The sequence below is a fragment of the Cyanistes caeruleus genome, chromosome 2, assembly GCF_971803275.1.
Source record: "Cyanistes caeruleus chromosome 2, bCyaCae1.hap1.1, whole genome shotgun sequence".
NCBI lineage: Eukaryota > Metazoa > Chordata > Aves > Passeriformes > Paridae > Cyanistes > Cyanistes caeruleus.
This window is the reverse complement of record NC_141702.1, coordinates 1,930,847-1,956,608: the sequence shown is the minus strand read 5'-3', so window position 1 is coordinate 1,956,608 and position 25,762 is coordinate 1,930,847. Positions and strand designations below refer to the sequence as shown.

General features: G+C 41.4%; 1 protein-coding gene across 4 annotated transcripts in view; it reads left to right on the top strand.

The window, feature by feature from the left end:
- NCOA1 (nuclear receptor coactivator 1) overlaps positions 1 to 25,762 on the top strand; it is an 87,101-nt gene that overhangs the window by 9,138 nt on the left and 52,201 nt on the right. For 2 of the 4 annotated variants that reach the window (XM_086875412.1, XM_086875409.1), the window contains exons 2-7: positions 2,462 to 2,525; positions 11,023 to 11,129; positions 15,231 to 15,406; positions 18,944 to 19,041; positions 22,079 to 22,256; positions 25,417 to 25,593. In XM_086875412.1, coding sequence (XP_086731538.1) covers positions 11,044 to 11,129; positions 15,231 to 15,406; positions 18,944 to 19,041; positions 22,079 to 22,256; positions 25,417 to 25,593 — 715 coding nt within the window. In that variant the 5' untranslated portion in view covers positions 2,462 to 2,525; positions 11,023 to 11,043. The remainder of the gene's footprint in view (positions 1 to 2,461; positions 2,526 to 11,022; positions 11,130 to 15,230; positions 15,407 to 18,943; positions 19,042 to 22,078; positions 22,257 to 25,416; positions 25,594 to 25,762) is intronic. The other 2 variants (XM_086875408.1, XM_086875410.1) reach the window with 1 other exon arrangement.

The window sequence follows — 25,762 nt, the reverse complement described above, 5'->3', positions numbered from 1 at the left end:
AAAACTGAGAAAATCCAGGAATTTTCTTGGAAAAGTGGAGAAAATTCAGGATTTTCATGGAAAAATTGAGAAAAATTCAGGAATTTTAATGGAAAAGTAAAGAAAATCTGGGAATTTTCCTGGAAAAATGGAAAAAATCTGAGGATTTTCCTGGAAAAATTGAGAAAATTTGGGAATTTTCCTGGGAAAATGGAGCAAATCCAGGAATTTTCATGGAAAAACTGAGAAAATCTGGGAATTTCCTGGGAAAAATTGAAAAATTCCGTGAATTTTCCTGGAATTTTCGTGAAAAAATGGAGAAAATTTGGGATTTTTCTTGGAAAAACTGAGAAAAATCCAAGAATTTTAATGGAAAAGTAAAGAAAATCTGGGATTTTTTCTTAGAAAAATGGAAAAAATCTGAGGATTTTCCTGGAAAAATTGAGAAAATCCAGGATTTTTCATGGAAAAACTGAGAAAAGTCAAGAATTTTTATGGAAAAATGGAGAAAATCTTGGAGTTTTCTGGGAAAAATTTAAAAATTCTGTGAATTTTCCTGGAATTTTCGTGGAAAAATTGAGAAAAATCTTGGAATTTTCTTTGAAAAGTGGAGAAAATCTGGGATTTTTCATGGAAAAAACTGAGAAAATTCAGGAATTTTCATGGAAAAATGGAAAAAATCCAGGAATTTTCATGGAAAAATGGAAAAAATCCGGGAATTTTCATGGAAAAATGGAGAAAATTTGGGATTTTTCTTGGAAAAATGGAGGAAATCCAGGATTTTCATGGAAAAATTGAGAAAAATTCAGGAACTTTTACAGAAACATTGAGCAAAATCGAGGAATTTTCTTGGAAAAATGGAGAAAATCCTGGAATTTTCCTGGAAAAATTAAGAAAATCTGGGATTTTTCTTGGAAAAATGGAGATAATTTGGTAATTTTCTTGGAAAAACTGAGAAAATCTTGGAATTTTCATGGAAAAATGGAGAAAATCTGCGAATTTTCTTGGAAAAATGGAAAAAATCCAGGAATTTTCTTGGAAAAATGGAGGAAATCCAGGATTTTCATGGAAAAATGGAGAAATTCTAGGATTTTTCTTGGAAAAAAGGAGGAAAATTTGGGAATTTTCATGGAAAAATTGAGAAAATCTTGGAATTTTCTTGGAAAAATTGAGCAAAATCCAGGAATTTTAATGGAAAAGTAAAGAAAATCTGGGAATTTTCTTGGAAAAATGGAAAAAATTTGGGATTTTTCTTCGAAAAATGGAGCAAATTCCAGGATTTTTCATGGAAAAATTGAGAAAATCTGGGATTTTTCTTGGAAAAAAGGAGGAAAATCCAGGAATTTTCATGGAAAAATTGAGCAAAATCCAGGAATTTTCTTGGAAAAATGGAAAAAATCCAGGAAATTTTGTGGAAAAATTGAGCAAATCCAGGATTTTCATGGAAAAATGGAGAAAATTCAGGAATTTTTACAGAAAAATTGAGCAAAATCCAGGAATTTTCTTGGAAAAATGGAGAAAATCTTGGAATTTTCCCAGAAAAACGGAGAAAATTTGGGAATTTTTATGGAAAAATGGAGAAAATCCTGGAATTTTCCTGGAAAAATTAAGAAAATCTTGGAATTTTCATGGAAAAATGGAGAAAATCTGCGAATTTTCTTGGAAAAATGGAAAAAATCCAGGATTTTTCTTGGAAAAATGGAGGAAATCCAGGATTTTCATGGAAAAATTGAGAAAAATTCAGGAACTTTTACAGAAAAATGGAAAAAATCCAGGAATTTTCTTGGAAAAATGGAGAAAATCCAGGATTTTCATGGAAAAATGGAGAAAATTCAGGAATTTTTACAGAAAAATTGAGCAAAATCTTGGAATTTTCATGGGAAAATGGAGAAAATCTTGGAATTTTCCCAGAAAAACGGAGAAAATTTGGGAATTTTTATGGAAAAATGGAGAAAATCCTGGAATTTTCCTGGAAAAATTAAGAAAATCTTGGAATTTTCATGGAAAAATGGAGAAAATCCAGGATTTTCTTGGAAAAATGGAAAAAATCCAGGATTTTTCTTGGAAAAATGGAGCAAATCCAGGATTTTCATGGAAAAATAGAGAAAAAATCAGGAACTTTTACAGAAAAATTGCAAAAATTCAGGAATTTTCTTGGAAAAATGGAGAAAATCTTGGAATTTTCCCAGAAAAACGGAGAAAATTTGGGAATTTTTGGGTAAAACCGCGGAATTCCCAGATTTTCCTGAAAAAAAAAAGAGGAAATTCCTTTAACTCCGCCCATTTTTCCAGGAATTTTTTGCTTTTCCGGGATTTTTTCCCCATTTTTTCCACCCAAAACGATCAAAAACCCCCAAAAAAATTTAAATTTTTTTTCTTGGAATTTTTTTTTGGGGATTGAGACGGAAAAAATCCCAAAATTCCGAGAGGAAAAATTCCCAAATGAATCCAAATTTTTCCCTTTTTTTTTTTTGTTTTGCAGGATTTGGGAATCGAGATTCCCATGGAATTCCCGAAATTTTTGGATTTCCCGTGAGTTTCTCCAGGTAAATTCCGATTTTTTCCAAGGATTTTTTTTGGGGATAAAAAAATCTGGAATTCCAAACAGCAAAAAAAAAATCTTGGAATTCTTCATTTTTTGGGAATTTTCCCCAAATTTTTTCCCGTTTTGGGATGAAATTCCCAAGTTTTTTTGTGGAATTTTCAGCTTTGAGGAATTTGGGAATTTTGGTGGAAAATTGGGAATGGTTTGATGGGAAAAATCTGGAAATTCCGGTGGTTTTGATGGAAAAAAAATTGATGGGAATGGAAGGAAAAATCGGGAAAATCTTGGAAAATTCCCTGGAAAAAAAAACAGAATTTGGGAAGAAATTTAATTTAATTTAATTTAAATTGAATTTAATTTCGCTTTGTTTTACCTCATTTGCTTTTGCTCTAATTTAATTTAATTTAATTTAATTTCGTTGTTATTTTATTCTTTTCTATTACTTTAATTTATTTTATTTCAATTTTATTAAATTCCACTTTTATTTTAGTTTCTTTTGTTTCATTTCATTTTTCTTCACTGGGAATTTAATTCAATTTAATTCAATTTAATTCAATTTAATTCAATTTAATTCAATTTAATTTTATTCAATTTAATTTTATTTAATTTAATTTTGTTTCATTTAATTTCATTTTCCTACCCAGGGAGTTTAATTCAATTTTATTCAGTTTAATTCAGTTTAATTCAGTCAAATTTTATTTTATTTTATTTTATTTTATTTTATTTTATTTTATTTTATTTTATTTATTGTATTTTATCGAATTGTATTGCATTTTATTGAATTTTATTGTATTTTTACTTTTTTGTTTCATTTTATTTTATTTTTTATTTTATTTCATTTTATTTCATTTTATTTCAATTTATTTCAATTTCTTTCAATTTTATTTCAATTTTACTTTGTTTTGTTTTGCTTTAATCTAATTTAATTTAATTTCCTTTAATTTTTTTTTTCTTTTCAATTTTATTTTATTTCAATTTTACTAAATTTGACTTTTATTTGATTCTATTTTATTTCATTTAATTTCATTTCATTTTCCTTTCCTGGGAGATTAATTCAATTTAATTCAACTTAATTCAATTCAATTTTAAAATTTTATTTTATTTTATTTTATTTTATTTTATTTTATTTTATTTTACTTGATTTAATTTTATTTCAGTTTATTTCAGTTTATTTTTTGTTTTATTTCCATTTTATTTCCATTGTATTTTATTTCTTTAATTTTGATTAATTTGATTTTGTTTCATTTGATTGTGCAGTTTATTTATTTTATTTTGATTTGTTTCAATTTCTTTTTTTGATTTCTTTTATTCAATTTCAATTTATTTGATTTGACTTCCATTAATTTTTTTAAAAATTTTATTTTGTTTTATTGAATTTCATTTTAATTTTATTTTTATTTTAATTTTACTTTATTTTAGTTTTATTTTATTTAAATTTAGTACAATTTTATTTTATTTTATTTTATCTTATTTTATTTTATTTTAATTTTGTATGATTTTTATTTTACTTTTTGTTTTATTTTGGTTTTATATGTTCTATTTTATTTTATTTTAATTTGGTATTATTTTTATTTTATTTTATTTTAATTTTAATTTTGTATTATTTTGATTTTGCTTTATTTTAATTTAATTTTGCATTTTTATTTTACTTTATTTTATTTTTATATATTTTATTTTAATATAATTTAATTTAATTTAATTTTGTATTATTTTTATTTTACTTTTTGTTTTACTTTATTTTTATATGTTTTATTTTACTTTATTTTATTTTTATATATTTTATTTTATTTTAATTTAATTTTGTATTATTCTTATTTTACTTTTTGTTTTACTTTATTTTTATGTATTTTATTTTACTTTATTTTATTTTTATATATTTTATTTTATTTTAATTTAATTTAATTTAATTTTGTATTTTTATTTTACTTTTTGTTTAACTTTATTTTTATATATTTTATTTTGCTTTATTTTATTTTATTTTTTTTAGCTTTTGTATTTGCTGTATTTTATTCCATTGTATTTTATTGTACTTTATTTTATTTTATTTTATTTTATTTTTCTTTATTTCTCTTTGTATTATTTTATATTTCTTAACATTTATTCTGTTTTATTTCTATTTTTCATTTTCTTTTTCCGGCTCCGCCCGGTTCCGATCCCCGGCCTGGGGGGGCCTGGGGGGGCCTTGGGTTTCATTCCCTGGGGGTCGGTTCTGTTCGGTTCTGTTGGGTTCTGTTGGGTTCTGTTGGGTTCTGTTGGGTTCTGTTGGGTTCTGTTGGGTTCTGTTGGGTTCTGTTGGGTTCTGTTGGGTTGGGTTTGGTTCTGTTGGGTTCTGTTGGGTTCTGTTGGGTTGGGTTTGGTTCTGTTGGGTTGGGTTTGGTTCCGTTGGGTTCTGTTGGGTTCTGTTGGGTTGGGTTTGGTTCCGTTGGGTTCTTTGGGTTCATTTGGTTCCGTTGGGTTCCGTTGGGTTCCGTTGGGTTCTGTTGGGTTCTTTGGGTTCTTTGGGTTCTTTGGGTTCTGTTCGGTTCTTTGGGTTCCGTTTGGTTTCGTTTGGTTCCGTTTGGTTCATTGGGTTCTGTTTGGTTCCGTTGGGTTCCGTTGGGTTGTTTGGGTTCTCTTTGGTTCCGTTGGGTTCCGTTGGGTTCCATTGGGTTCTTTGGGTTCTTCGGGTTCTCTTTTGTTCCGTTTGGTTCTTTGGGTTCATTTGGTTCTGTTTGGTTCTGTTGGGTTCCGTTGGGTTCCGTTGGGTTCCGTTGGGTTCTTTGGGTTCCGTTTGGTTCTGTTTGGTTCCGTTGGGTTCCGTTTGATTCTTTGGGTTCTCTTTGGTTCCGTTGGGTTCCGTTGGGTTCCATTGGGTTCTTTGGGTTCTTTGGGTTCTCTTTGGTTCCGTTGGGTTCTTTGGGTTCCATTGGGTTCTTTGGGTTCTTTGGGTTCTCTTTGGTTCTGTTTGGTTCTTTGGGTTCCATTGGGTTCCGTTTGGTTCCATTTGGTTCTCTTGGGTTCTTTGGGTTCTGTTGGGTTCTTTGGGTTCTGTTCGGTTTCGTTGGGTTCCGTTGGGTTCTGTTGGGTTGGGTTTGGTCCCATTCGGTTCCATTGGGTTCATTTGGGTTCTGTTGGGGTCGGTTCCGTTGGGTTTGGTTCTGTTTTGTTCCGTTGGGTTCCATTGAGTTGGGTTTGGTTCCATTGGGTTCTGTTGGGTTGAGTTTGGTTCTGTTTGGTGCCGTTGGGTTCTGTTTGGTTTGGTTTGCTTCTGTTGGGCCTTGTTCCACCAGGTTCGGTTCTGTTGGGTTTGGTTCGGTTCTGCTGGGTTCGGTTCATCCCCACTGGTTGGGTTGGGTTCCATTGGGTTTGTTTTGGTTCTGTTGGGTTCTGTTGGATTCAGTTCGGTTGGGTTCGGTTGGGTTTGGGTCTCTTGGGTTCGGTTGGGTTTGGTTTGGTTCCATTGGGTTTGGTTTGGTTTGGTTCTGTTGGGTTCTGTTGGATTCAGTTCAGTTGGGTTGGGTTGGGTTTCATTTGGTTTGTTTTGGTTCCATTGGGTTGGGTTGGGTTCGGTTCCGTTGGGTTCTGTTTGATTCTGTTGGGTTGGGTTCACCCCCACTGGTTGGGTTGGGTTGGGTTCCATTGGGTTTGTTTTGGTTCTGTTGGGTTCTGTTGGGTTCAGTTCGTTTCCCTTGGGTTGGGTTTCATTTGGTTTGTTTTGGTTCCATTTGGTTTGGTTTGGTTTGGTTCCGTTGGGTTCTGTTTGATTCTGTTGGGTTTGGTTCGGTTCCGTTGGGTTCTGTTTGATTCTGTTGGGTTGGGTTCGGTTCCGTTCGGTTCTGTTGGGTTGGACTTAGTTCAATTGGGTTCTGTTGGGTTTGGTCCCATTTGGTTGGGGTGGGTTTGGTTGGGTTCTGTTCGGTTCTTTTGGGCTCGTTTTGGTCCCGTTGGGTTCTGTTGGGTTGGGTTCATCCCCACTGGTTGGGTTTGGTTTGGTTCTGTTGGGTTCTGATGGGTTCGGTTTTGTTGGGTTGGGTTTTATTTGGTTTGTTTTGGTTCCATTGGGTTTGGTTTGGTCCCATTTGTTTTGGTTTGGTTCTGTTGGGTTCTGTTGGGTTCTGTTGGGTTGGGTTCATCCCCACTGGTTGGGTTGGGTTTGGGTCTCTTGGGTTCGGTTGGGTTTGGTTTGCTTCCATTGGGTTTGGTTTGGTTTGGTTCTGTTGGGTTCTGTTGGGTTCGGTTCCGTTGGGTTCTGTTGGGTTGAGTTTGGTTGGTTTTGGTTCCATCGGGTTCCATGGGGGTTGGGTTCTTTTGGGTTTGATTCGGTTCTGTTGGGTTTGATTCTGTTGGGCTGGGTTCGGTTCCATTGGGTTATGTTTGGTTCTGTTGGGTTCTGTTGGGTTGAGTTTGGTTTGGTTGGGTTTTATTTGGTTTGTTTTGGTTCCATTGGGTTTGGTTTGGTCCCATTTGTTTTGGTTTGGTTCTGTTGGGTTCTGTTGGGTTGGGTTCATCCCCACTGGTTGGGTTGGGTTTGGGTCTCTTGGGTTCGGTTGGGTTTGGTTTGGTTCTATTTGGTTGGGTTTGGTTTGGTTCTGTTGGGTTCTGTTCGGTTCCGTTTGGTTCTGTTGGGTTGGACTTGGTTCAGTTGGGTTCTGTTGGGTTGGGTTCATCCCCACTGGTTGGGTTGGGTTGGGTTCCATTGGGTTTGTTTTGGTTCTGTTGGGTTCAGTTCGGTTCCGTTGGGTTGGGTTTCGTTTGGTTTCGTTTGGTTCCATTGGCTTTGGTTTGGTTTGGTTCTGTTGGGTTCTTTGGGTTTTGTTTGGTTTCGTTGGGTTCCGTTGGGTTCCCTTGGGTTCTGTTTGGTTCTGTTGGGTTCTGTTGGGTTCTGTTGGGTTTGGTTCGGTTCTGTTGGGTTGGGCTTCATTTGGTTTGGTTTGGTTCCATTTGGTTTGGTTTGGTTTGGTCCTGTTGGGTTTTGTTTGATTTGGTTGGGTTTGGTTCGGTTTCGTTGGGTTCTGTTGGGTTGGGTTCATCCCCACTGGTTGGGATGGGTTCCATTGAGTTTGTTTTGGTTCTGTTGGGTTCTGTTGGGTTCTTTTGGGTTCTGTTGGGTTCTGTTGGGTTGGGTTCATCCCCACTGGTTGGGTTGGGTTTGGTTCTCTTGGGTTCGGTTTGGCTCGGTTTGGTTCGGTTCCGTTGGGTTCTGTTTGATTCTGTTGGGTTTGGTTTGGTCCCATTGGGTTCCATTGGGTTTGGTTCGGTTCTGTTGGGTTCTCTTGGGTTCCATTGGGTTTGGTTTGGTCCTGTTTGGTTCTGTTGGGTTGGATTTGGTTTGGTTCTGTTGGGTTCTCTTGGGTTCCGTTGGGTTTGGTTTGATTTGGTTCATCACCGCTGGCTTGGTTGGGTTCTGTTGGGTTCTGTTGGGTTCTGTTGGGTTCTGTTGGATTCTGTTGGGTTGGGTTTGGTTCTGTTGGCTTCTGTTGGGTTGGGTTTGGTTCTGTTGGGTTCTGTTGGGTTCTGTTGGGTTGGGTTTGGTTCTGTTGGCTTCTGTTGGGTTCTGTTGGGTTGGATTTGGTTCCCTTGGGTTCTGTTTGGTTTGGTCCCATTTGGTTGGGTTGGGTTCTGTTTGGTTCTGTTGGGTTCTGTTTGGTCCTGTTGGGTCCTGTTGGGTTCTGTTGGGTTCTGTTGGGTTGTGTTTGGTTCTGTTGAGTTCTGTTGGGTTCTGTTGGGTCCTGTTGGGTCCTGTTGGGTCCTGTTGGGTTCTGTTGGGTCCTGTTGGGTTCTGTTGGGTTCTGTTGGATTTGGTTGGGTTCCGTTGACTTGGGTTGGTTTTGGTTCCATTTGGTTTGGTTCTGTTGGGTTGGGTTTGGTTGAGTTTGGTTCTGTTTGGTTCGGTTCCATTGGGTTGGGTTCGGTTCTGTTGGGTTCTGCTGGGTTCTGTTGGGGTCGGTTCTGTTGGGTTTGGTTCTCTTTTGTTCCATTGGCTTACAATGAGTTGGGTTCGGTTCCATTGGGTTCTTTTGGGTTGGGTTCGGTTCTGTTTGGTTCCGTTGGGTTCTGTTGGGTTGGGTTTGGTTCTGTTGGGTTCTGTTGGGTTGGGTTTGGTTCTGTTGGGTTCTGTTGGGTTGGGTTTGGTTCTGTTGGGTTCTGTTGGGTTTGGTTGGGTTGGGTTTGGTTCTGTTGGGTTCTGTTGGGTTATGTTGGGTTCTGTTGGGTTTGGTTGGGTTTGGTTTGGTTCTGTTGGGTTCATTTGGGTTGGGTTTGGTTCTGTTGGGTTCCATCAGGTTTGGTTCGGTTCCGTTGGGTTCTTCTGGGTTGGGTTTGATTCTGTTCAGTTCCGTTGGGTTCCATTGGGCTTCATTCCATTGGGTTGGGTTCCGTTGGGTTCCGTTGGGTTCTGTTGGGTTCTGTTGGGTTCTGTTGGGTTCATCCCCACTGGTTCCGTTGGGTTTGGTTTGGTTCTGCTTGGATTCTGTTTGGTTCTGTTGGGTTGGGTTCGGTTCTGTTGGGTTGGGTTCATCCCCACTGGTTCCATCCCGTTGGGTCCTGTTTGGTCCTGTTGGGTTCCATTGGGTTCTGTTGGGTTCTGTTGGGTTCTGTTGGGTTCTGTTGGGTTCGTTTGGGTTTGGTTGGGTTGGATTCGGTTCTGTTTGGTTTGGTCCCATTTGGTTCTGTTGGGTTTGATCCCACTGGGTTCCATTTGGTTTGATTCTGTTGGGTTCTCTTTGGTTCTGTTTGGTTCCGTTGGATTTGGTTTGGTCCCATTTGGTTTGGTTCGGTTCCGTTGGGTTCTGTTGGGTTGATTTGGTTCTGTTGGGTTCTGTTGGGTTGGGTTCGGTTCTGTTGGGTTGGGTTTGGTTCTGTTGGGTTCTGTTGGGTTGGGTTTGGTTCTGTTGGGTTCTGTTGGGTTCTGTTGGGTTGGGTTTGGTTCTGTTGGGTTCTGTTGGGTTCTGTTGGGTTGATTTGGTTCTGTTGGGTTCTGTTGGGTTGGGTTTGGTTCTGTTGGGTTCTGTTGGGTTCTGTTGGGTTGGGTTTGGTTCTGTTGGGTTCTGTTGGGTTCTGTTGGGTTGGGTTTGGTTCTGTTGGGTTCAGTTCCGTTGGCTTTGATTCCGATGGGTTCGGTTCTGTTGGGTTCTGATGGGTTCCATTGGTTCCATTTGGTTCCGGTTGGTTCTGTTCGGTTCCAGTTGGTTCTGGTCTGTTCTGGTCGGTTCCGGTCGGTTCTGTTCAGTTCTGTTCAGTTCCATTCGGTTCCGTTCGGTTCCGGTCGGTTCCGTTCGGTTCCAGTTGGTTCTGGTCGGTTCTGGTCGGTTCCGGTCGGTTCTGTTCAGTTCCGTTCGGTTCTGGTCGGTTCCGGTCGGTTCTGTTCAGTTCCGTTCGGTTCTGGTCGGTTCCGGTCGGTTCCGGTCGGTTCCGGTTGGTTCCGGTCGGTTCCAGTCGGTTCCGGTCGGTTCTGTTCAGTTCCGGTCGGTTCCGTTCGGTTCCAGTCGGTTCCGTGTCCAGTTCTCCCCTCGGTGCCGGCTCCGGCTCTTCCCGACTGCCCTGGGAGAGCCGGGAACGGCTCCGCCCTGGAATTCCCGGGAATTCTGTCCCTGGAATTCCGTCCTGGGAATTCCATCCTGGGAATTCTGTCCTGGGAATTCCATCCTGGGAATTCTGTCCCTGGAATTTCTGTCCCTGGAATTTCTGCCCTGGGAATTCCATCCTGGGAATTTCATCCTGGGAATTCCGTCCTGGGAATTCCTGTCCCGGGAATTCCTGTCCTGGGAATTCCTGCCCTGGGAATTCCATCCTGGGAATTCCGTCCTGGGAATTCCTGCCCTGGGAATTCCTGCCCTGGGAATTCCATCCTGGGAATTTCTGCCCTGGGAATTCCTGTCCTGGGAATTCCTGCCCTGGGAATTCCGTCCTGGGAATTCCTGCCCTGGGAATTCCTGCCCTGGGAATTCCATCCTGGGAATCCCAAATCCCTGGGAATTCCATCCTGGGAATTCCTGCCCTGGGAATTCCCAGGAATCGAAAATCCTTGGAATCCTTGGGAATTAAAAATCCCTGGGAGTCCCAAACCCCTGGGAATCAAAAATCCATTGGAATATCAGGAATCCCCAGAAATCCCCGGAATCCCTGGGAATCCCAAATTCCTGGGAATCCTGGGAATCCCAAACCCCTGGGAATTCCTGGAAATGAAAAATCCCCGGGAATATCAGAAATCCAAAATCCCTGGAATTCCTGGGAATCCCAAAATTCCCAGGAATCCTGGGAATTTCAAATCCCTGGGAATCCCAAATATCCAGGAATCCCTGGGAATTGAAAATCCCGGGAATCCCTGGGAATCCCAAATCCCCGGGAATATCAGGAATCCCAGAAAACCCCCCAAAAATCTCGGCAATTCCAAAAAAAAAAAAACCCCTGCAAAAAATAAATCCCAAATCCCAAATCCCCGCATTTTTCCCTCCTGGAAAACCCAAGAATTCCCAAATTTTTTTTTTGTTTCCCGTTTTTTTTTTTCCCGTTTTCCCCAGGTTTTCCGTAGGATTCCCACCATGAGCGGCCTCGGCGACGGCTCCGCGGATCCGGCCCTTCCCGAATCCCGCAAGCGCAAAGGATCCCCCTGCGACCCCGGCCAGAGGTACCGGAATTCCCGGATCCCTCGCAATTCCAGAGCCCTTTGCCCGGGAATTTTTTGGTGCTTTTCCCGCCTTTTTTTGGGTTTTTCCCGGGAATTTTTTGTGCTTTTCCCTCCTTTTTTTGGTTTTTTTTTCCCGGGAATTTTTTTGTGCTTTTTCTGGGTTTTTTTCCCGGGAATTTTTTTGTGCTTTTCCCGCCTTTTTTTGGTTTTTTTTTCCAGGAATTTTTTTGTGCTTTTCTGCCTTTTTTTTGGTTTTTTTCCCGGGATTTTTTTCGTGCTTTTCTGCCTTTTTTTGGTTTTTTTTCCCGGGAATTTTTTTTGGCTTTTCCCGCCTTTTTTGGGGGGTTTTTTTCCCGGGAATTTTTTGTGCTTTTCCCGCCTTTTTTTGGTTTTTTTTTCCCCAGGAATTTTTTGTGCTTTTCCCGCCTTTTTTTGGGGTTTTTGGGGTTTTTTTTTGAGGGAATTCCGGGTTTTTTTTTTTTATTGTTTTTTATTTTTTGGGAATGCTCCCGGAATTTTGGGGTTCGTGGGGAATTGGGAATTTTCCCGCTCGGGAATTTTGGGGTTGTTCCGGGGGGGGGGGCTGGGAATTCTGGGATGGAGAGGAAAAAGTGGGATAATGGTGGGGAAAAGTGGGAAAAAACAGGGAAAAAATGGGAAAAAGTGGGAAAATTGCAAAGAAAAAGTGGGAAAAATGGGGAAAAAATGGGAAAAAATGGGGAAAAAAGTGGGAAAAAGTGGGAAAAGATGGAAAAGTGGGAAAAACCGGGATAATGGTGGGGAAAAGTGGGAAAAATGGGGGAAAAATGGGAAAAAAAAGGGAAAAGTGGGGAAAAAATGGGGAAAACTGGGATAAATGTGGGGAAAAGTGGGAAAGAAGCAGGAAAAAAACCGTGAAAAAACAGGGAAAAAGTGGGAAAAGATGGAAAAGTGGGAAAAACCGGGATAATTGTGGGGAAAAGCGGGAAAATTGCAAGGAAAAAGTGGGAAAAATGGGGGAAAATGGGAAAAAACAGGGAAAGAAGCAAGAAAAAAATGGGAAGAATGGGAAAAAGTGGGAAAAGATGGAAAAGTGGGGAAAAGTGGGGAAAAATGGGATAATTGTGGGAAAAAAGCAGGGAAAAAGTGGGAAAAAACCAGGGAAAACCAGGGAAAAATGGGAAAAAATGGGGAAAAAAGTGGGAAAAAGTGGGAAAAGATGGAAAAGTGGGAAAAACCGGGATAATTGTGGGGAAAAGCGGGAAAATGGCAGGAAAAAGTGGGGAAAATGGGGGAAAAATGGGAAAAAACAGGGAAAGAAGCAAGAAAAAAATGGGAAAAATGGGAAAAAGTGGGAAAAGATGGAAAAATGGGGAAAAGTGGGAAAAAACCGGGATAATTGTGGGAAAAAAGCAGGGAAAAAGTGGGAAAAAACCAGGGAAAACCAGGGAAAAATGGGAAAAAAGTGGGAAGAATTGGGAAAAAACAGGGAAAAGTGGGAAAAAAACCAGGGAAATGTGGGAAAGAAGCAAGAAAAAACAGGAAAAGTGGGAAAATTGCAGGAAAAAGTGGGAAAAATGGGGGGAAAATGGGAAAAAACAGGGAAAAAGTGTGATTATGGTGGGAAAAGATGGGGAAAACTGGGATAAACGTGGGAAAAAGTGGGAAAGAAGCAAGAGAAAACTGGGAAAAAACAGGGAAAAAGTGGGGAAAATGGAAAAGTGGGAAAAACCGGGATAATGGTGGGGAAAAGTGGGAAAAATGGGGGAAAAAAGCAGGGAAAAGCAGGGAAAAATGGGAAAAAGTGGGAAAATTGCAGGAAAAAGTGGGAAAGAAGCAAGAAAAAAAAGGGGGAAAAGTGGGAAAAAGTGGGAAAAGATGGAAAAGTGGGAAGAAAGTGGAATAATGGTAGGAAAAAGTGGGAAAAATGGGAGGAAAATGTGAAAAAACAGGGAAAAGTGGGAAAATTGTGGGGAAAAAGTGGGAAAGAAGCAAGAAAAAACTGTGAAAAATGGGGGAAAAAGTGGGAAAAAATGGAAAAGTGGGAAAAGTTGGAAAAACTGGGATAATGGTGGGAAAAAAGCAGGGAAAAAGTGGGAAAAACCAGGGAAAAACAGGGGAAAGTGGAAAAAAGTGGGAAAATTGCGGGAAAAAGCGGGAAAAAGCGGGAAAAATTGGCGGGAAAATCGGGAAGAAGAGGGGGGAGAAAAGTGGGGAAAAGCGGGGAAAAAAATGGAAAAAAGGGGGGAAAGTGGGAAAAAAACAGGGAAAACTGGGAAAAATGGGGAAAAATCCTGGAAAACTGGGAAAATCCTGGAAAAATGGGAAAAGTCCTGGAAAAGTGGGAATGTTGGTGTTTTTGGCAGCGCAGAGAAGCGGCGGTGGGAGCAGGAGCAGCGGGAGCTGGTGGGGAAATAGTGGGAAAAATTGGGAAAAAAATGGGGAAAAAATGGGGAAAAAGCGGGAAAAATCCCAGAAAACTGGGAAAAAAGCAGGAAAAATCCTGGAAAATTGGGAAAAACTGGGAAAAGTGGGAAAAGTCCTGGAAAAGTGGGAATGTTGGTGTTTTTGGCAGCGCAGAGAAGCGGTGGCACGAGCAGGAGCAGCGGGATCTGGTGGGGAAATAGCAGCAAAAATTGGGACAAAAATGGGGAAAAAAGTGGGAAAAATCGGGAAAAAACAGGAAAAATCCCAGAAAATTGGGGAAAAACTGGGAAAAGTGGGAAAAATCCTGGAAAAGTGGGAAAAGTCCTGGAAAAGTGGGAATGTTGGTGTTTTTGGCAGCGCAGAGAAGCGGTGGTGGGAGCGGGAGCAGCGGGATCTGGTGGGGAAATAGAGGGGAAAAATGGGAAAAAAATGGGGAAAAATTGGGAAAAATCCAGGAAATCTGGGAAAATTCATGGAAAAGTGGGAAAATTCCTGGAAAAGTGGGAAGAGTCCTGGAAAAACTGGGAATGTTGGTGTTTTTGGCAGCGCAGAGAAGCGGCGGTGGGAGCAGGAGCAGCAGGAGCTGGCGGGGAAATAGCGGGAAAATTGGGACAAAAACAGGAAAAATGGGGAAAAAAATGGGAAAAAAGTGGGAAAACCCAGGAAAAATCCCAGAAAATTGGGAAAAACTGGGAAAAAACTGGGAAAAGTCCTGGAAAAGTGGGAATGTTGGTGTTTTTGGCAGCGCAGAGAAGCGGTGGCACGAGCAGGAGCAGCAGGAGCTGGTGGGAAAATAGCGGGGAAAAATGGTAGAAAAATGGGGAAAAATTGGGAAAAATCCAGGAAATCTGGGAAAATTCATGGAAAAGTGGGAAAATTCCTGGAAAACTGGGAAGAGTCCTGGAAAAGTGGAAATGTTGGTGTTCCGGGCAGCACAGAGAAGTGGCAGCGTGAGCAGCAGGAGCTGGCGGGGAAATAGTGGGGAAAATTGGGACAAAAATGGGAAAAAATGGGGAAAAAAGCAGGAAAAATTGGGAAAAATCCTGGAAAAGTGGGAAAAGTCCTGGAAATGTGGGAATGTTGGCATTTTTGGCAGCACGGAGAAGCGGTGGCGTGAGCAGGAGCAGCAGGAGCTGGTGGGGAAATAGCAGCAAAAATTGGGACAAAAAAGGGGAAAAAAATGGGAAAAAGCGGGAAAAACCAGGAAAAATCCCAGAAAATTGGGAAAAACTGGGAAAAGTGGGAAAAATCCTGGAAAAGTGGGAAAAATCCTGGAAAAGTGGGAAAAGTCCTGGAAAAGTGGGAATGTTGGTGTTTTTGGCAGTGCAGAGAAGCGGCGGTGGGAGCGGGAGCAGCAGGATCTGGTGGGAAAATAGTGGGGAAAAATGGGAAAAAAATGGGAAAAAAAATGGGGAAAAATTGGGAAAAATCAGGAAAAATCCTGGAAAATTGGGAAAAACCCTGGAAAAGTGGGAAAAGTCCTGGAAAATTTGGAATGTTGTTGTTTTTGGCAGCACGGAGAAGCGGCGGCGCGAGCAGGAGCAGCGGGAGCTGGTGGGGAAGTAGTGGGAAAAATAGGGACGAAAATGGGAAAAAAAGCAGGAAAAAAAGTGGGAAAAATCCCAGAAAATTGGGAAAAATCCGGGAAAACCGGGAAAAGTCCCGGGAAAACGGGGATGTGGTTGTTTTTGGCAGCGCGGAGAAGCGGCGGCGCGAGCAGGAGCAGCGGTACCTGGCGGAGCTGGCGGAGCTGCTGTCGGCGAACCTCGGCGACATCGACTCGCTGAGCGTCAAACCCGACCAGTGCCAGATCCTGAAAAAAACCGTGGATCAGATCCAGCAGATGAAACGGCTGGAGCAGGGTGGGGAAAGTACGGGGGGAAATGGGGAAAAATGGGGAAAAATGGGGGAAAAATGGGGAAAAATGGGGGAAAAATGGGGAAACAATGGGGAAAAAGTGGGGAAAAATGGGGAAAAATGGGGAAAAAATGGGGAAAAAATGGGGAAAAATGGGGAAAAAAATGGGGAAAAAGTGGGAAAAAATGGGGAAAAAGTGGGGAAAAAATTGAGAAAAAATGGGGAAAATGGGGGAAAAAATGGGGGAAACAATGGGAAAAAACGGGGAAAACAACGGGAAAAAATGGGAAAAAAATGGGGGAAAAATGGGGGAAAAAATGGGGAAAAAGTGGGGAAAAAACGGGGGAAAAGCGGGGAAAAAGTGGGGAAAAAATGGGAAAAAATGTGGAAAAAAAGGGGAAAACAATGGGGAAAAAATGGGGGAAAAGCGGGGAAAAAATGGGGAAAAAATGGGGAAAACAATGGGGAAAATTGGGGAAAAATGGGAAAAAAATAGGGAAAAAATGGGGGAAAAGCGGGAAAAAAATGGGAAAAATGGGGAAAAAATGGGGGAAAAGTGGGAAAAAACGGGGGAAAAATGGGGGAAAAAATGGGGAAAAATGGGGGAAACAATGGGGAAAAATGGGGAAAAAATGGGGAAAAAATTGGGAAAACTGGGAAAAAACGGGGAAAAAAATGAGGAAAAATGGGGGAAAAAATTGGGAAAACAATGGGAAAAAACGGGGAAAACAACGGGAAAAAATGGGAAAAAAATGGGAAAAAATGGGGGAAAAATGGGGGAAAAAATGGGGGAAAAAAGTGGGGAAAAAATGGGGAAAAAATGGGGGGAAAATGGGGGAAAAATGGGGAAAAAGTGGGGAAAAAATTGAGAAAAAATGGGGGAAAATGGGGAAAAAATGGGGAAAAAATGGGGAAAATTGGGGAAAAGTGGGGAAAAAATGGGGAAAAAATGGGGGAAAATGGGAAAAAATGGGGAAAAAATGGGGGAAAAAATGGGGAAAAAATGGGGAAAAAATAGGGAAAAAATGGGGGAAAAGCGGGAAAAAATGGGGGAAAAATGGGGAAAACAATGGGAAAAAACGGGGAAAAATGAGGGAAAAAATTGGGAAAACCATGGGAAAAAATAATGGGAAAAAACGGGGAAAAAAATGGGGAAAAATGGGGAAAAAAATGGGGAAAAATGGGGGAAAAGCAGGAAAAAAATAGGGAAAAAATGGGGGAAAAATGGGGAAAACAACGGGAAAAAATGGGAAAAAAATGGGGAAAAATGGGAAAAAACGGGGAAAAAAAAGGGAAAAAATGGCGAAAAAAAGGGGGAAAAATGGGGAAAAACCTGAAAAAAATGGGAAAAAACTGGGAAAAAACTGGGAAAAAACCAGGAAAACACTGGGAAAAAATCAGGAAAAAAATGGGGAAAACAGGAAAAAACCTGGGAAAAATCAAGAAAAAACTGGGAAAAAATGGGGAAAAACCAGGAAAAAAACCGGAAAAATCTGGGAAAAAATGGGGAAAAAAATGGGAAAAAAACAGAAAAAAAAGAGAGAAAAATGGGAAAAACGGGGAAAAAACAGGATAAAAAAGGAAAAAGCCCGGGAAAAACGAGGAAAAAAACATGAAAAAAAAAAAGGGGAAAAACCAGGAAAAACCTGGAAAAAAAATGGGGAAAACCTGAAAAAAACGAGGAAAAACCCAGGAAAAAAAGTGGGAAAAAAGGGGAAAAACCTGAAAAAATGGGAAGAAAATGTGAAAAAAGGGGAGAAACCTGAAAAAAATGGTAAAAAAATGGGAAAAAACTGGAAAAAATGGAAAAAAATGGGGAAAAAGGGGAAAAACCTGAAAAAAATGGAAAAAAAGGGGGAAAACCTGAAAAAAATGGGAAAAAATTGGGAAAAACTGGAAAAAAACCTGAAAAAAATTGAAAAAAAGTGGAAAAACCTGAAAAAAATGGAAAAAAAAGGGGAAAAAAATCTGAAAAAAATGGGAAAAAATTGGAAAAAAGGGGAAAAACCTGAAAAAATCTGTAAAAAATGGGAAAAAAGGGGAAAAACCTGAAAAAAATGGGTAAAAAATGGGAAAAAGGGGAAAAACTGGAAAAAAATGGAAAAAAAGGGGAAAAACCTGAAAAAAATGGTAAAAAAATGGGAAAATGGGGAAAAACTGGAAAAAAATGGAAAAAAATGGGAAAAACCGGAAAAAAATGGAAAAAAAAGGGAAAAAAGGGGAAAAACCTGAAAAAAAATGGGAAAAAAAAAGGGAAAAACTGGAAAAAAATGGAAAAAATGTGGGAAAAAAGGGGAAAAACCTGAAAAATATGGGTAAAAATTGGGAAAAAGGGGAAAAAAGAGAAAAAAATGGAAAAATATGGAAAAAAATGGGAAAAAAGGGGAAAAACCTGAAAAAAAATGGGAAAAACTGGGAAAAACTTGAAAAAAATGGGATAAAAAGGGAAAAACCTGAAAAAAATGGAAATGAAAGGGGGAAAAATCTGAAAAAAATGGGAAAAAATGGGAAAAAACTGGGAAAAAACAGAAAAAAACGGGAAAAAAATAGGAAAAGAGGGGAAAAATCTGAAAAAAATGGGAAAAATTGGGAAAAAAGGGGAAAAACCTGAAATAATGGGGGAAAAAATGGGAAAAAACCAGGAAAAAATGGAAAAAGCTGGGGAAAAACGAGGAAAAAACATGAAAAAGAAAAAGGGAAAAAAAACCAGGAAAAACCTGAAAAACAGGGAAAAAATTGGAAAAACAATGAGAAAAACCGGGAAAAAAATGGGAAAAAAATGGGAAAAACCTGAAAAAAATGGAAAAAAAATGGGAAAAAACTGGGAAAAAGCCGGGAAAAAACTGGGAAAAATCTGGGAAAAAATGGGGAATACAACGGGAAGAAACCAGGAAAAACTGGGAAAAAGTCAGGGAAAACTGGGAAAAAAACTGGGAAAAAAATCAAGAAAAAACCGGGAAAAAATGGGAAAAAAACAGGAAAACAACAGAAAAAATGGGAAAAAACTGGGAAAAAATGATAAAAACCTGAAAAAAATGGGAAAAAATGGGAAAAAACTGGGAAAAAATCAGGAAGAAAATGGAGAAAACAGGAAAGAAATGGGAAAAAATGGGACAAAACCAGAAAAAAACAGGAAAAACTGGGAAAACCAGGAAAAAAACTGGGAAAAAATCAAGAAAAACTGGGAAAAAAATGGGAAAAAACCTGGGAACAACTGAGAAAAACCAGAAGAAAACGGGAAAAAAATGGGGCAAACTGGGAAAAAAACAGGAAGAAATGGGGAAAACAGGAAAAAACCTGGGAAAAATCAAGAAAAAACTGGGAAAAAATGGGAAAAAACGAGGAAAAAACCAGGAAAAATCTGGGAAAAACCTGAAAAAAAATGGAAAAAAAATGGGAAAAAATGGAAAAGATCTGAAAAAAATGGAAAAAAAATGGGAAAAAATGGGAAAAACCAGAAAAAAAACGGGAAAAAACCGGGAATTTCCCGCCAAAAGCCCATCCCGGTTTTCCCACGCTGACGATTCCCGTTTTCCCGGTGTTTTTTCCAGAGAAATCCGCCGACGACGACGTGCAGAAATCCGACGTCTCCTCCAGCAGCCAGGGCGGCGTCATCGAGAAGGAATCGCTGGGGCCTCTCCTGCTCGAGGTGGGGAAAATCCTGGAATTCCGGCTCGGGGAAAATCCGGGAATTCCTGCTCAGGAAAATCCCGGAATTCCGGCTCGGGAAAAATCCCGGAATTCTGGCTCGGGAAAAATCCCGGAATTCCGGCTCGGGAAAAATCCGGGAATTCTGGCTCGGGGGAAAATCCGGGAATTCCGGCTCGGGAAAAATCCGGGAATTGCGGCTCGGGAAAAATCCCGGAATTCCGGCTCAGGGAAAATCCCAGAATTCCGGCTCGGGGAAAAATCCGGGAATTCCGGCTCGGGGAAAATCCCGGAATTCCGGCTCGGGGAAAATCCGGGAATTCCGGCTCGGGGAAAATCCGGGAATTCCGGCTCGGGAAAATCCCGGAATTCCGGCTCGGGAAAATCCGGGAATTCCGGCTCGGGAAAAATCCGGGAATTCCGGCTCGGGAAAAATCCGGGAATTCCGGCTCGGGGAAAATCCGGGAATTCCGGCTCGGGGAAAATCCCGGAATTCCGGCTCGGGAAAAATCCCGGAATTCCGGCTCGGGAAAATCCCGGAATTCCGGCTCGGGAAAATCCGGGAATTCCGGCTCGGGAAAATCCCGGAATTCCGGCTCGGGAAAATCCCGGAATTCCGGCTCGGGGAAAATCCGGGAATTGCGGCTCGGGAAAAATCCCGGAATTCCGGCTCGGGAAAATCCCGGAATTCCGGCTCGGGAAAATCCGGGAATTCCGGCTCGGGAAAATCCCGGAATTCCGGCTCGGGAAAATCCCAGAATTCCTGCTCGGGGAAAAATCCTGGAATTCCGGCTCGGGAAAAATCCGGGAATTCCGGCTCGGGGAAAAATCCCGGAATTCTGGCTCGGGAAAAATCCCGGAATTCCGGCTCGGGAAAATCCGGGAATTCCGGCTCGGGAAAATCCCGGAATTCCGGCTCGGGGAAAATCCCGGAATTCCGGCTCGGGGAAAATCCCGGAATTCCTGCTCGGGGAAAAATCCGGGAATTCCTGCTCGGGGGAAAATCCGGGAATTCCGGCTCGGGGAAAATCCGGGAATGAGGGAAATTCCGGGGTTTTTATTGCCGGGATTTGGAGTTTGCCGGGTTTTTCACGGGATCCGGATCCGGATTTGGCGATTCCGGCCCGGAGTTTACAACGGTTCCGGCGCGGAAATTCCCGTTTTTTTTTCTGCTTTTCCCGATTTTTCCCTTTGGAATTTTTTCCAGTTTTTTGGGATAAAACCTTGGAATTTTTTCCCAATTTTTGGGATAAAACCTTGGAATTTTTTCCTCTTTTTTGGGATAAAAGCTTGGAATTCTTTCCCTTTTTTTGGGATAAAACCTTGGAATTTTTTGGGATAAAATTTTGGAATTTTTGGGGATGAAACCTTGGAATTTTTTCCCAATTTTTGGGATAAAACCTTGGAATTTTTTCCAGTTTTTTGGGATAAAAGCTTGGAATTTTTTGGGCTAAGACCTTGGAATTTTTGGGGATAAAATCTTGGAATTTCTGGGGGTAACACCTTGGAATTCTTCCCAATTTTTCCCCATAAAACCTTGGATTTTTTTCCCAATTTTTGGGATAACACCTTGGAATTTTTGGGGCTAAAACCTTGGAAATTTTTTCCTGATTTTTGGGATAAAACCTTGGAATTTTTCCTGTTTTTGGGGCTAAAACCTTGGAGTTTTTTCCCAATTTTTGGGATAAAGCCTTGGAATTTTTTGAGATAAGATTTTGGAATTTTTGGGATAAAATCTTGGAATTTTTTCCCAATTTTTGGGATAAAACCTTGGAATTTTTGGGGATAAAACCTTGGAGTTCTTCCCTGTTTTTCCCTATAAAACCTTGGAATTCTTTGGGATAAAATCTCAGAATTTCTGGGGGTAAAACCTTGGAATTCTTCCCTGTTTTTCCCCATAAAACCTTGGAATTTTTTCCCGTTTTTCCCCATAAAACCTTGGAATTTTTCCCGTTTTTCCCCATAAAACCTTGGAATTTTTAAGTTAAAACCCTGGAATTGTTTCCTGATTTTTGGGATAAAACCTTGGAACTTTTCGCTGTTTCATGGGATGAAGGCTTGGAATTTTTCCCTTGGTTTTCCCCATAAAACCTTGGAATTTTTGGGATAAAACCTTGGAATTTTTCCAGTTTCTTGAGATAAAACCTTGGAATTTTTTCCCGTTTTTCCCCATAAAACCTTGGAATTTTTCCTTTGTTTTTCCCCATAAAACCTTGGAATTTTTCTCCCTTTTTCCTCATAAAACCTTGGAATTTTTGGGGCTAAAACTTCGGATTTCTCTCCTATTTTTTAGGCTAAAACCTTGGAATTTTTGGGATAAAACCTTGGAATTTTTCCCATTTCTTGAGACAAAACCTTGGAATTTTTTCCCGTTTTTCCCCATAAAACCTTGGAATTTTTCCTCTGTTTTTCCCCATAAAACCTTGGAATTTTTCCCTTGTTTTTCCCCATAAAACCTTGGAATTTTTCCCTTGGTTTTCCCCATAAAACCTTGGAATTTTTTCCCGTTTTTCCCCATAAAACCTTGGAATTTTCCCTTGTTTTTCCCCATAAAACCTTGGAATTTTTTCCCGTTTTTCCCCATAAAACCTTGGAATTTTTGGGATAAAACCTTGGATTTCTCTCCTATTTTTTAGGCTAAAACCTTGCAATTTTTGGGATAAAACCTTGGAATTTTTCCCATTTCTTGAGATAAAACCTTGGAATTTTTCCCCTGTTTTTCCCCATAAAACCTTGGAATTTTTCCCTTGTTTTTCCCCATAAAACCTTGGAATTTTTCCTCTGTTTTTCCCCATAAAACCTTGGAATTTTTTCCCGTTTTTCCCCATAAAACCTCGGAATTTTTTCCCATTTTTCCCCATAAAACCTTGGAATTTTTGGGGCTAAAACCTTGGATTTCTCTCCTATTTTTTAGGCTAAAACCTTGCAATTTTTGGGATAAAACCTTGGAATTTTTTCCCGCTTTTCCCCATAAAACCTTGGAATTTTTCCCTTGGTTTTCCCCATAAAACCTTGGAATTTTTTCCCGTTTTTCCCAGGCCCTGGACGGATTTTTCTTCGTGGTGAACCGGGAGGGCCGGATCGTGTTTGTGTCGGAGAACGTGTCGGGATATTTGGGATACGCGCAGGAGGAGCTGATGAACTCCAGCGTTTACAGCGTCCTGCACGTGGGAGACCACGCCGAGTTCGTGCGGAACCTCCTGCCCAAATCCCTGGGTACGGCCGGCGGGAAAAGCCGGGAATGCGGGAAAACCGGGAATGAGGGAAAAGCTGGGAATGAGGAAAACCGGGAATGAGGGAAAATCGGGAATGAGGGAAAAACCGGGAATGGGGCCGGGAATGCGGGAAAAACCGGGAATGAGGGAAAAACCGGGAATGAGGGAAAATCGGGAATGCGGGAAAATCGGGAATGAGGGAAAAACCGGGAATGCGGGAAAATCGGGAATGAGGGAAAACCGGGAATGAGGGAAAAGCGGGAATGAGGGAAAACCGGGAATGAGGGAAAACCGGGAATGAGGGAAAATCGGGAATGAGGGAAAACCGGGAATGAGGGAAAACCGGGAATGCGGGAAAAGCTGGGAATGAGGGAAAACTGGGAATGAGGGAAAACCGGGAATGCGGGAAAAACCGGGAATGAGGGAAAACCGGGAATGAGGGAAAACCGGGAATGAGGGAAAAACCGGGAATGAGGGAAAATCGGGAATGCGGGAAAATCGGGAATGAGGGAAAAACCGGGAATGAGGGAAAAATCGGGAATGAGGGAAAAGCCGGGAATGGGGGAAAAGCCGGGAATGGGGGAAAACTGGGAATGAGGGAAAACCGGGAATGAGGGAAAAACCGGGAATGCGGGAATGAGGGAAAAACCGGGAATGCAGGAAAACCCGGGAATGGGGTCAGGAATGCAGGAAAAGCCGGGAATGCCGGAATGCGGGAAAATCTGGGAATGCAGGAAAAATCGGGAATGCTGGATTGAGGGAAAACCTGGGAATGGGGCTGGGAATGAGGGAAAAGCCGGGAATGTGGGAAAAGCCGGGAATGGGGGAATGAGGGAAAACCCGGGAATGCGGGAACGCCGGAATGTGGGAAAACCCGGGAATGAGGGAAAACCCGGGAATGGGGCCAGGAATGCAGGAATGGGGATGGGAATTTGAATGAGGGAATGGAGCTGGGAATGAGGCCAGGAATGCAGGAATGGAGCCGGGAATGGAGCTGAGAATGGAACTGGGAATGTGGGAATGGGGCCGGGAATGAGGGAATGAAGCCCGGAATGAGGCTGGAAATGAAGGAATAGAGCTGGGAATGAGGGAATGGGGCCGGGAATGCAGAAATAGAGCCGGGAATGGGGCCGGGAATGAGGGAATGGAGCTGGGAATGAGGGAAAACCTGGCAATGGGGCTGGAAATGTGGGAATGGAGCCAGGAATGGGGCCAGGAATGCAGGAATAGAACCAGGAATGTGGGAATGGGGCCAGGAATGAGGCTGGGAATGTGGGAATGGGACTGGGAATGAGGGAAAACCCGGCAATGGGGCCGGGAATGCGGGAATGGAGCCTGGAACGGGGCCAGGAATGCGGGAACGGGGCTGGGAATGTGGGAATGGGGATGTGGGAAAATCTGGGAATGGGGATCTGGAAACAGCCAGGAATGCCACTGGAAATGGGGATCCAGGAAAATCCAGGAATGGGGATCCAGGAAAATCCTGGAATGGGGATCCAGGAAAATCCTGGAATGGGGATCTGGGAAAATCCTGGAATGGGGATTTAGGAAAATCCAGGAATGGGGATCCGGGAAAATCCCGGAATGGGGATCCAGAAAAATCCAGGAATGGGGATTTGGGAAAATCCTGGAATGGGGATTTGGGAAAATCCTGGAATGGGGATTTAGAAAAAATCAGGAATGGGGATCCAAGAAATTGATTTTCATTTTGATTTTTATTTCAGTGTTTTTTAAATTCAAATCTTATTGTTTTATTTTTTATTTTTATTTTATTGCTGTTATTTTATTATACTTTTTATTTTATTTTTATTTCTTTATTTATAATTTTATTTTTAACGTCACTTCTTAAAAAAACTTATTTTTAATTGCAATCTTTGTTTTATTTCAAGGCTCATTTTTATGTCTCATTTTATTTTCTAATTTATATTTTTTTAATTTATTTTTAAATTTTATTGAATTTCAATTGGATTTGAGAGTTAAGAGAGTTGGATTTCTCTTAAATCCCAGGAATCTTGGGGAATTCTGGGCAGATTATCCCAAAATCCCAGGAATTTTTGGGAATTCTGGTTGGGTTGTTCTTAATTCCCAGAGATCTTTGGGAATTCCTGGCAGATTATCCCAAAACCCCAGAGATCTTCGGGATTTCAGTTGGATTTAAGAGTCAAGAGAGTTGAATTTCTCTTAAATCCCAGGAATCTTTGGGAATTCCAGTTGGATTATCCCAAAATCCCAAAGATCTTCGGGAATTCCAGTTGGATTATCCCAAAATCCCAAAGATCTTTGGGAATTCCAGTTGGATTATCCCAAAATCCCAAAGATCTTTGGGAATTCCAGTTGGATTATCCCAAAATCCCAAAGATCTTCGGGAATTCCAGTTGGATTATCCCAAAATCCCAAAAATCTTTAGGAATTCCAGTTGGATTATCCCAAAATCCCAAAGATTTTTGGGAATTCCAGTTGGATTATCCCAAAATCCCGGTAATCTTTGGGAATTCTGGGCAGATTTTCCTTAAATCCGAGCAATCTTCGGGAATTCACATGGATTTCTCTTAAATCTTTGGCAATTCTGGTCGGATTATCCCAAAACCCCAGGGATTTTTGGGAATTCCACTTGGATTATCCCAAAACCCCAGGGATTTTTGGGAATTCCACTTGGATTCTCCCAAAACCCCAGGGATTTTTGGGAATTCCACTTGGATTATCCCAAAACCCCAGGGATTTTTGGGAATTCCACTTGGATTCTCCCAAAACCCCAGGGATTTTTGGGAATTCCACTTGGATTCTCCCAAAACCCCAGGGATTTTTGGGAATTCCACTTGGATTATCCCAAAACCCCAGGGATTTTTGGGAATTCCACTTGGATTCTCCCAAAACCCCAGGGATTTTTGGGAATTCCACTTGGATTCTCCCAAAACCCCAGGGATTTTTGGGAATTCCACTTGGATTATCCCAAAACCCCAGGGATTTTTGGGAATTCCACTTGGATTCTCCCAAAACCCCAGGGATTTTTGGGAATTCCACTTGGATTCTCCCAAACCCCACCAATCTTTGGGAATCTCGACCGTCTCCAAAACTCCCCAACCCACCCCACCCCGGATTCCCGCTCCCCTCGGGATGAGAATTCCCGGGAATTCCGTGCTGATTCCCGTTGCCGTTCCCAGTGAACGGCGTTCCGTGGCCGCAGGAGTCTCCGCGCCGCAGCCGCAGTTTCCAGTGCCGGATGTTGCTGCGGCCGCCGGAGGAGCCGGGAGCCGACGGCGCCGAAATGCGACCGCGCTATGAGGTCATGCAGTGCTTCACCGGCTGCCAGCCACGGAGGCTGCAGGAGGAGGGGGAAGGTGGGAATAAAGCACGGGAATGTGGGAATAACCCATGGGAAAATCTGGGAATAAACCACGGGAAAATCTGGGAATGATGCAGGGAATAACCCACGGGAATTATCGTATGGGAATGTGGGAATAAACCATGGGAATGTGGGAATAAACCACGGGGAAATCTGGGAATGGT